The sequence below is a fragment of the Dendropsophus ebraccatus genome, chromosome 8 (assembly GCF_027789765.1).
Source record: "Dendropsophus ebraccatus isolate aDenEbr1 chromosome 8, aDenEbr1.pat, whole genome shotgun sequence".
Lineage (NCBI taxonomy): Eukaryota > Metazoa > Chordata > Amphibia > Anura > Hylidae > Dendropsophus > Dendropsophus ebraccatus.
In genome coordinates this window covers 29482846-29494255 of record NC_091461.1, presented here as the reverse complement: position 1 = coordinate 29494255, position 11410 = coordinate 29482846, and the positions used below count along the sequence as shown (strand labels likewise).

Genomic DNA, 11410 nt, shown 5'->3' with positions numbered 1-11410 from the left:
ACAGCTCTGCACACCAACATTTCATCTACAGCTCTGCACACCAACATTACATCTACAGCTCTGCACACCAACATTACATCTACAGCTCTGCACACCAACATCACATCTACAGCTCTGCACACCAACATCACATCTACAGCTCTGCACACCAACATTTCATCTACAGCTCTGCACACCAACATTTCATCTACAGCTCTGCACACCAACATCACATCTGCAGCTCTGCGCTCCAACACTGCATCCTTAGCCCTGCAACTACAGCTCTGAACTGCAACATTTCCTGCATGAATATTACATGTACAGCTCAGCTGCAACTACGAACACTCGGCTCTGCTACATCTACAATTAGGTTACAACAACTCGACACTGCCTCTACAGCTCACAGGCGGGTGCTGCAGCCTCTGGCTGCTTCCGTCACGTGATTGATCACATGGCCGTGACGTCATCAGCCATCGTAGCGTGTAGCGCGTCTCCATGCGCCCGGCTTGTCTCGCGTTCCGCACAGTATGAATGAGGCTGAGTTTTCTCCCTCGGCTCTAGGAACTAAGGAGCAGTGAGTACAGGCTGAGCCACTGGGGGCGCCATACTGCAGCGGGACTGAGAGCACGTGCAGACATGCGCAGTCATTCTGGAAAGCGCTTACCCAGAGCAGCTGCAGTGGAACTACAACTCCCAGCATGCCAGTCTCGGGGTTGTGGACCCAGTACAAGGTGGACAGCACTGCTGTAGTTATTGGGAAATTATCAAACCGTTTATGCTTTTCTATGTAAAAAAAACAACAACACATTACACCATATTTACCCCTGATGCTGCAGTGTGACAAGTGGGCGGGGTTTGTTGGGAAGGGCGTGGCCACTAACAGTCCATCAAAGTTTTCAGGCAGATTTTTGCTTCTTCCTCTAGCTGGGACGCAGTTTATAGCCGGGAGCTGAGGACCTTCCAGGATTATGGAGATGAGGGAGAGATCTGGTGAGTGTCCTGATACCATAGGAGGCCATGATGCCGAGCATGCCTTACACCTCATTCACACTATGCAGAATACAGATCTGTATTGTTCACAAATGCATAGAAATCCATACTTCTAATCAGGGCCGTCTTAACAGCATTATGGGCCCCTAGGCAGAGGTGCGAATTGGGGCCCCCCCCAACTGCCGCCATCAAATCCCCCACATCTTTGAATATAGTGCCCCCCATAGTAGCCAATTCCCCCATATAGTGCCCCCCATAGTAGCCAGTACCCCCCATAGTAGCCAGTGCCCCCCATAGTAGCCAGTACCCCCCATAGTAGCCAGTACCCCCCATAGTAGCCAGTACCCCCATAGTAGCCAGTGCCCCCCATAGTAGCCAGTACCCCTATAGTACCCAGTGCCCCCCATAGTAGCCAGTACCCCCATAGTAGCCAGTACCCCTATAGTAGCCAGTGCCCCCCATAGTAGCCAGTACCCCTATAGTAGCCAGTGCCCCCATAGTAGCCAGTGCCCCCCATAGTAGCCAGTACCCCTATAGTAGCCAGTGCCCCCCATAGTAGCCAGTACCCCTATAGTACCCAGTGCCCCCCATAGTAGCCAGTACCCCTATAGTAGCAAGTGCCCCCCATAGTAGCCAGTGCCCCCCATAGTAGCCAGTACCCCTATAGTAGCCAGTGCCCCCCATAGTAGCCAGCACCCCTATAGTAGCCAGTGCCCCCCATAGTAGCCAGTGCCCCCCATAGTAGCCAGCACCCCTATAGTAGCCAGTGCCCCCCATAGTAGCCAGTGCCCCCATAGTAGCCAGTGCCCCCATAGTAGCCAGTGCCCCCCATAGTAGCCAGCACCCCTATAGTAGCCAGTGCCCCCATAGTAGCCAGTGCCCCCACAGTAGCCAGTGCCCCCCATAGTAGCCAGTGCCCCTATAGTAGCCAGTGCCCCCCATAGTAGCCAGCACCCCTATAGTAGCCAGTGCCCCCATAGTAGCCAGTGCCCCCCATAGTAGCCAGTACCCCTATAGTAGCCAGTGCTCCCCATAGTAGCCAGTGCCCCCATAGTAGCCAGTGCCCCCCATAGTAGCCAGTACTCCTATAGTAGCCAGTGCCCCCCATAGTAGCCAGTACCCCTATAGTACCCAGTGCCCCCCATAGTAGCCAGTAGCCCCCATAGTAGCCAGTACCCCTATAGTAGCCAGTGCCCCCCATAGTAGCCAGTGCCCCCCATAGTAGCCAGTACCCCTATAGTAGCCAGTGCCCCCCATAGTAGCCAGCACCCCTATAGTAGCCAGTTCCCCCCATAGTAGCCAGTGCCCCCCATAGTAGCCAGCACCCCTATAGTAGCCAGTGCCCCCTATAGTAGCCAGTGCCCCCATAGTAGCCAGTGCCCCCATAGTAGCCAGTGCCCCCCATAGTAGCCAGTGCCCCCATAGTAGCCAGTGCCCCCCATAGTAGCCAGTGCCCCCATAGTAGCCAGTGCCCCCATAGTAGCCAGTGCCCCCCATAGTAGCCAGTGACCCCCACACCAACAAACCAGGTACTCACCCTTCCGCCGGCCCCAGCAGCTGATGTCTCCCGTCAGCGCGCCACTCCCGTCATCCTCCGGGCACAGGCAGCGGGGTACAGAGAGACTGCCTGTGCCGGAAGTGTCCGGCTGCACGACACATCCAGGACACAGGCAGCGTCTCTGTACCCCGCTGCCTGTGCCCGGAGGGTGACGGGAGTGGCGCGCTGACGGGAGACATCAGCTGCTGGGGCCGCCGGACGGGTGAGTTCCTGGACTGCCTGCCCCTTCTATCGCCACTTAGCTGAGCCGATCAGAAGCCCAGGAAAGTGCTGCTCATTGCACTTTCCTGGGCTTCTGATCAGCTCAGCTGAGAAGCTATAGAAGGGGCGGGCGGAGGGGGCCGCTCACTATGCATATGCTTAGTGAGCGCCAATACAGGGGGCGGGCAGGACGGCTTCCTTGCGGTGCTCGGCACTGCTTGGAAGCCGTCTTCGCTTTATAAGACGCACTTAGTTTTATAAGTGCGTCTTATAAAGCAAAAAATACAGGTGTGTCCCAGAGGGCAGGGGGCCCCCTAGGACGCAAGGGCCCCCGGGCAGCCGCCTACCCTGCCCAATGGGTAAGACGGCCCTGCTTATAATTGTCCTGATTTTGTTGGGACAGTCCTGCAAACTAATAGGGCTTACAATGTGGGTGTCACTTCTGGCAGCTCATAGAGTCATATTGTGATCGGTCTAGATGTGGAAACCCCCACCAGTCACCAGAATAAGCAGGGAGAAGCGCTTAGCTAAGCTCTTCTCTCTGTCCTCAAGTTTCTATATAATCTGTTCTAGCGATTTTTTTTTTTAAGTGACACCTTTAATGTAGTGATTTTGATCAGGTGTAGAAATCTATAAGCTTAAACTGAGTATGTAGGGGAAATTGTTGTATGATCCATTAGGTGACATGTAACAAAATGTTTGTCTTCCATAAGTATAGCCCTTAGGGTACGTTCACACTTAGCCGATCCACAGCTGATTTCATTTAAAGGGGTAGTGCGGCGGTAAAAAATTATTCACAGAATAACACACATTACAAAGTTATACAACTTTGTAATGTATGTTATGTCTGTGAATGGCCCCCTTCCCCGTGTCCCACCACCCCCACCCGTGTACCCGGAAGTGTAGTGCATTATACATACCTGATCCGTGCCGACACGCGTCCGCCATCTTGTGCCAAACGTCATCTTCGGCCGGCCCGAACATCTTCGATCTTCCTGAGTGCCGGCCGCGTCATCAGCTGATGACGCGGCCGGCACTCTGGAAGATCGAAGGTGTTCGGGCCGGCCAGTCCGTAGATGACATTTGGCACAAGATGGCGGACGCGTGTCGGCATGGATCAGGTATGTATAATGCACTACACTTCCGGGTACACGGGTGGGGGTGGTGGGACACAGGGAAGGGGGCCATTCACAGACATAACATACATTACAAAGTTGTATAACTTTGTAATGTGTGTTATTCTGTGAATAATTTTTTACCGCCGCACTACCCCTTTAAATAACTGAACACAGCATCAAATCTGCACCATCAAATCTGCTGCGGATCTGCCGCAGATCTGCTGCTGATCCTGTAGGTGTGAACACACCCTTAAGGCTCACAATGTAAATTTGCCTTGCTGCATGTTTGGGTGTGGGAGGAAACCAGAGTACCCGGAGGAAACCCACACAAACACGGAGAGAATATACAAACTCTTTGCAGATGTTGCCCTTGGTGGGACCCCAACGCTGCAAGGATACAGTGCTAACCACTGAGCCTATCACCGGAGGGTTTAGCACCAGACCTCCACCTATTAGTTCTGTCATGTCAAAGGATTTTATAAACATCAGGTACCAATTAATACTGAACCCTAGTGACAATATACAGGAGGATACGGGCTCTGTACACACACTCTTTAGTGTCAGTTTTGGAATATATATAATATACCGGCTCACAGAACAGTAGAGTAAATACATAGTGTATGTGTCACATCTAACCTCTTCCTATCAGGTTTGGAGAAGGAAGCATGACCCGGGTTGTGCGATGGTTAAATGCGCAGAAGGTACCGCTGACCTCCTCAATAGTGGATATAGGCACTGGGAACGGCATGCTGCTGGTGGAACTGGTGAGTGACATCACACAATGCATATCATATGGGGGTGGGTTTCCCAGCCAATCCAGGAGTGGTCAGTGGGCTCCAGCCGTCAGTATAATGTAGAAATTTGGACGTCTTTCTCTTTGGACCCCGTCCTGATTTTGGCTAAAAATTACCAGCAAAAGACTATGGGGGAGATTTATCAAACTGGTATAAATTAGAATTGGCTCAGTTGCCCCTAGCAACCAATTATATTCCACCTTTCATTTTCCAAACAGTCTGTAAGGAATGAAAGGTGGAATCTGATTGGTTGCTAGGGGCAACTGAGCCAGTTTCACTTTACACCATTTTGATAAATCTTCCCTTTTGATAAATCTTCCCTATGTATAATCTGTGCTGTGTGATAATACTATGTATATATGTGTATGTATAATACTATGTATATTCTGTGCTGTGTGATAATACTATGTATATATGTGTATGTATAATACTATATATAATCTGTGCTGTGTGATAATACTATGTATATATGTGTATGTATAATACTGTGTATAATCTGTGCTGTGTGATAATACTATGTATATATGTGTATGTATAATACTATATATAATCTGTGCTGTGTGATAATACTATGTATATATGTGTATGTATAATACTGTGTATAATCTGTGCTGTGTGATAATACTATGTATATATGTGTATGTATAATACTATGTATAATCTGTGCTGTGTGATAATACTATGTATATATGTGTATGTATAATAATATGTATAATCTGTGCTGTGTGATACTATGTATATATTGTGTATGTATAATACTATGTATAATATGTGCTGTGTGATAATACTATGTATACTGTATATGTGTATGTATAATACTATGTATATTCTGTGCTGTGTGATAATACTATGTATAATCTGTGCTGTGTGATAATACTATGTATATATGTGTATGTATAAAACTATGTATAATCTGTGCTGTGTGATAATACTATGTATATATGTGTATGTATAATAATATGTATAATCTGTGCTGTGTGATGCTATGTATATATTGTGTATGTATAATACTATGTATATTCTGTGCTGTGTGATAATACTATGTATAATCTGTGCTGTGTGATAATACTATGTATATATGTGTATGTATAATACTATGTATAATCTGTGCTGTGTGATAATACTATGTATATATGTGTATGTATAATACTATGTATAATCTGTGCTGTGTGATAATACTATGTATATATGTGTATGTATAATACGGTGTATAATCTGTGCTGTGTGATAATACTATGTATACATTTTGTGTATGTATAATCTGTGCTGTGTAATACAGAAAATAGTGATATACACAGTTATGTGTGATTTGCCCTTTTTTTTCCAGGCAAAGTCGGGGTACAGCAACCTCCTGGGTATTGACTACTGCTCAGATGCCATAGCACTGGCCAGAAACATATGTGAAAAGGAAGGAGTGTCCCAAAGTGTAAATCTACAGGTGAGAGGTGCAGGATTGGTTGCTGTCTCTTCTCAGGACTGGTCAGGTGGGATGTAGGATCATGGTCCTGGAGATCACAGGGGGTGTCAGCATTGGGACCCTCCACAATCTCACACTTATTCCTTATACTGTGGATAGTTATTTAAACTCTGAATACATCTGTTATTAGAATCACTCTAAGGTTATAGGCTGAGGGATAGAATAGGGCAAAGATGGGGAACCTTCAACCCTCCAGCTGTGGCAGAACTACAATACCCATCATGCCTGGACAGCCAGAGCTGAAGTGCTGAATGTTCCCCTTTCCTAGTATAGGGGAATAGGTTTTCCCTACTGTTCCTTTTGCACTTAGCAGTTACACAAGTGAGCGGCCTCTTGTGGCCAGAGACAGAAAGGCAATGGCTCCTCACCCTGTCAATCAGAGCCCCGTCCCCGCATTTAAAGTGTGCCTGTCATTAAACTGTGCCTTTATATACCTATCACTCCCACCATAGCCCCAAACACAATATATTAGCGCTCATTTGCTCCTCGTTCCCCGCTCACTGCTGCCGCTATTCCACGCTGTAGCAGCAAGAGGGTGAGTGCGGAAGGGGCCGCAGAGAGCTGCAGGGGGATCACTGATCGTCCGGTCAGCCCATAGGATACAGCAGCGTCTGCTGCCGACGTTGCTATTCCACGGAGCGACGGCAGCAGATCGTTGCTGTATCAGTCGTTTGTCTTTCAACATATTTGAATGACCAACAACGCAACGATCAGCCGACATGAACTATGTCGGCTGATCGTTGCTGTCAATTCCACAGGACGATTATCGGCCCTAATGGCAGATATCAGCCGAATACGGCCGATAATCGTTCCATGGAATAGGGGCTTTAGTATCCCACCCCAGCTGCCACTTCATTATACTCCATTATGTTTCTGCTGGTTTGTACTGGAAGGTGCGTTCTGTTTCAGGTTGCAGATTTCCTGGGCTCCTTCCGTCCGGCAGAGCAGTATGATATAGGTCTGGATAAAGGCACCTTCGATGCAGTCAGTCTGGACCCCAATGGTTCAGAAGGAAAACGCCGGCAGTATATACAGTCACTCTGTCAGATTTTGAAGCCAAATGGCATTTTCATCATCACTTCCTGCAACTGGACCAAAGATGAGCTGCTCCAGCAGTTTAGTAATGGTAAGAGCTGGAAATCTGGTGCTATGTGATATTCTCTCTCACGTCACTGTCTAATCTGGTATATGTATATTGCAATCTACACTTAAAGGTTTTTTTTTTTTTTTATTCTCTTTTTAAGCAATATCAGACAAAAACACCAGAAACTTCTCCAATTCCAGATAGAAATATATGACAATACAACATAACAGTATTCACAATAGCCAAAGGCTGAGTTTAAACCACTCTTGAGAGCAAACAATAATTTCCAGCAGTTGTTCACTAGATTTTTTTTGTTCAAATCAACTGGTGCCAGAAATTTGTAATTTACTTCTATTAAAAAAATCTTAAGTCTTCCAATACTTATCAGCTGCTGGATGTCCTGCAGGAAGTGGTGTATTCTTTCCAGTCTGGAGAGCAGGAGAGGTTTTCTATGGGGATTTGCTACTGCTCTGGACAGTTCCTGTCATGGACAGAGGTGTCAGTATAGAGCACTGTGTCAGACTGGAAATAATACACTACTTCCTGCAGGACATACAGCAGCTGATAAGTACTGGAAGACTGGAAATTTTCTAGTAGAAGTAAATTACAAATCTCTGGCCCCAGTTGATATAAAATACTTTTTTAAAGTGAAATACCCCTTTTAAGTTTCCAGTTTAAGAAATTGGGGCTCCATAGAAGTGAAGTTCTCAGCCACGCACTTTTCCTCACTCTTCCTAACATCCAGACCCTGATGGATGAAAACTTTTGACTTCCCTTTGTGTCATGTCAAAAGTTTTGTTAAATGCCAGGGACACTTTTAAATTATTATATATTCCCATCAAAAATTTGTATTTGCTCCCTGAGATCACATGGCCACATAGTTTAGGTCAAGGATCACTAATGCCAATCTAGAATTCCTCCATAAAATGAAAATGCTTCTGGAAAGATTTCTGTTACTTTATATTTGACTATATTCTAGGTGAAGAACTCTTAAAATCACAATGTTTCCAGTAACCGAATCTCCGAGCTGTTCTCACATTTGCAGGAATCTGTTAAAAGACCCATTACAGTAATAGTGGTGTGATGCAGTAGGATGACACTAGGGGGCAGTCTTGTACAGGATTACCCATTAATCCTATGAGAAGCTGCATAAACAAGGACATACCAAAGGCTGCTGATCACACTTCAGATGTATCCGGGAAGCTTTACTTTAGAAGAGTATCTGTGATTTATATTAACTGGATTGCATCAGGAACCATTGTAAGTAGATAAGTGAGAGGTCACAATAGTCAGGTCCATGATCAGATTCTTAAAGGGGTACTCTTTTTCTTTCAAATCAACTGGTTTCAGAAAGTTATATAGATTTGTAATATACTTCTATTTAAAAATCTTCCCATTATCAGCTGCTGTATGTCCTGCAGGAAGTGGTGTTTTCTTTCCAGCCTGACACAGTGCTCTCTGCTGCCACCTCTGTCCATGTCAGGGAACTGTCCAGAGCAGCATCAAATCCCTATAGAAAACCTTTCCTGCTCTGGACACTTCCTGATATGGACAGAGAGGGCAGCAGAGAGCACTGTGTCAGACTGGATAGAATACACCACTTCCTGCAGGACATACAGCAGCTGATAAGTATGGTAAGACTTACGATTTTGAAATAGTAGTAAATTACAAATCTATATAACTTTCTAAAACCAGTTTATTTGAAAGAAAAAGATTTTCGCTGGATAACCCCTTTAAATGCTGACCATATTTATAAAAAAAAAAAAAAATTGGTAAGACAAGCATAAAACAGCATCCTTTCTGCTTCCATATTATGTCCCTTACCAATTACAGATTTAGGCTATGTTCACAGTACGTAAGTTTCCGGCCGTAGCGCGCTCCGTGAGTAAGCGGCCGGAGATTTACGTAGTTTGCGTACAATGGAAAGTATAGGATCTACAGCTGCACAGTTCACACTACGTAAGAACTTACGCCCGGATCGTACGCGGCGCCGTAAAAAATGAACCAGACCATTGTTTCGGGACGGAAATGCTGTAACTTACGCCTGTAGCGTAACATGCGGTCCCGTACGGAGTGGTGATTTCTTAATTTTTCAACTTTGATTTGCCGATCCAAAAGGTTCTGTGGGGTGTCCGGGGCTAGCCGAAGATATCCAAGTAAAAGACCGCTGTCAGATCGCTACGTACGCCGCTCGGGAAGCGTACGTTGCTTACGGGCGTAAGTTCGCGGACCGTACGTAATTTACTTGCTTAAATTCCGGCCACAGTTTTACACGTATATGTCCGGCCGCGAAAAATATGCGGGCGGACATATACGTAGTGTGAACATAGCCTCAATGACTAAAGCCGATACTGTTGCATAGTTCATTTTCTATGGGGCTCCCGAACACAATTGAGTCCAGCACATGTCCTGCACATGGGGATAGGAGAAGCTTAGTTAACGTTAGAGCTAAAACGAAACATTTTAGGCTAGTGTAAATCAGTGACATGATGTTTTCCTTCCACTACTGGATACAGTGTATAAAAACCCTGACCGCACTCGGGTCTAGTATCTGGAGATTGTGAATCCAGTGTTTGTGATGTTGTTCCATCTCTAAGATGAAATGCATAAGTGATCAGTAAAATGCATTATTCATGCCATAAAGGGAGAAATAAAATATTTAGATGGTCTCAACCGGTTCCGGCCTGATTCTTACAGCCAGGCACTGTGATAGGAGGAGGAATGGGTTGGTGCTATAGCAGGGGTAGGGAACCTTGGCTCTCCAGCTAAAGCTTTGGCTGTCCAGGCATGATGGGAGTTGTAGTTTTGCAACAGCTAGAGAGCCAAGGTTCCCTACTGCTGCTATATAAATAAGCCATAGCAAAGAATGTAATAAAAAATTGGTCTCAAAGAGGAGGTTTTACTGTATATAGAAGTTATCCCATATCCACAGGATATCTAGCTGATCAGTGGGGGTCTGACTGCTGGGAGCCAGTGACAGGATAAGGACCTGTCACTGACTGATCAGGACTGCCACAGCATGGCCTTCTCTTAACAGGCAGAGGAGAAATCCTTACCACTGTCCTAACAGATAGGTGATCCTCTCATAGAGTCTGCCCTCATGCAGGCTCTATGTGCAGATTACAGATAATACTGATCATGAGATTGAAGGTAAACTGACCGCTAAGTGCAGCAACAGGGTATATGCCTGGGTGATGCCTATGTCTGATCCATGCTGAGCTACTATATAGAATGAAGGACAATATAATGTATATTATATAAAGGAACAATATAACTTCAGTGTAGTCCTCCATACTGATGTCATTTCCACTCGCCATATAATATACGATCAGAAGGTCCTAGCACCATATCCATGTATGATATAAGTGTCTATGGCTACAGCTATTGGATGATTCTATGATGTGACTGTGTGAAAGAAGTCCTTATATCTACAATACAGCTGTGGATTTAGCCTGATAGTTTATAGGTATTTTATTGTTACTTTATGTTTTTTTTTTTACAGAGTTTGAAGTAACAGATGAGCTTCCCACCCCGTCCTTCAGCTTTGGGGGACAGTCTGGCCGCAGCGTCACAGCTCTTGTGTTCAGGAGGAGGATCTGTTCATAAACTATAATACCATGGAGATGTGATTACCTGGATAGGACGTTATATCACACTGACTACACCAGAGACCTGTAACTAGAGGAAGACAGCCGGGCATGAGACTGTTGTAGGTTTCATCCAGTGTCTGTGGATATGGACAATAAGGGTATAGGGGAGGACTATTGATTCCCCTCAGCTCTCTGTATGATTCCTGCTGGATCTCTTTGGATGACGTATAGTGCATCAAAGACACAAAATAAATCATTTATACATTAATACATAATAAATTATTATACTTCATGTTCATTCTTTTGCAGAAAATATTGAAGGGTTTAACCCCTTTACATCCACAATAAGTATATATACATTCCTACGTTCCTGCTATGAAAGGGTTTTAATGTCTTCGGGCTGCATCAGTGTGATTGGCCCTGCACGCATTAGAGCCCCAGGAGCCGGGGATAATGACAGGTAGCCGCTGTCAGTAAAGGGGTGGTGCGGCACTAAGAAATTATTCACAAAATAACACACATTACAAGGTGGTACATCCTCTTTAAGGACATTGGGGACCCTGGAAAGGTGGGCATAAAGTTTGTTATTTAGCACTTTTAAGGAAAGGCCGTACGGACA

The 11410-nt window shown here is 45.5% G+C and overlaps 1 protein-coding gene across 2 annotated transcripts; it reads left to right on the top strand.

Moving 5' to 3' along the window:
- Positions 1-442: 442 nt before the first annotated feature.
- EEF1AKMT2 (EEF1A lysine methyltransferase 2) lies at positions 443-11082 on the top strand. Of its 2 annotated transcripts, none has more exons than XM_069980083.1 (6): positions 443-553; positions 904-969; positions 4496-4610; positions 5968-6078; positions 7027-7243; positions 10704-11079. In XM_069980083.1, exons 1-6 carry the CDS (start codon positions 507-509, stop codon positions 10805-10807), a joined length of 660 nt encoding a protein of 219 aa, XP_069836184.1. In that variant the 5' UTR covers positions 443-506; the 3' UTR covers positions 10808-11079. The 2 variants fall into 2 exon arrangements, with proteins under 2 accessions (XP_069836184.1, XP_069836183.1); XM_069980082.1 differs by lacking the exon at positions 443-553 and adding an exon at positions 606-710 and having other exon boundaries at positions 10704-11082.
- The last annotated feature ends 328 nt before the right edge of the window (positions 11083-11410 follow it).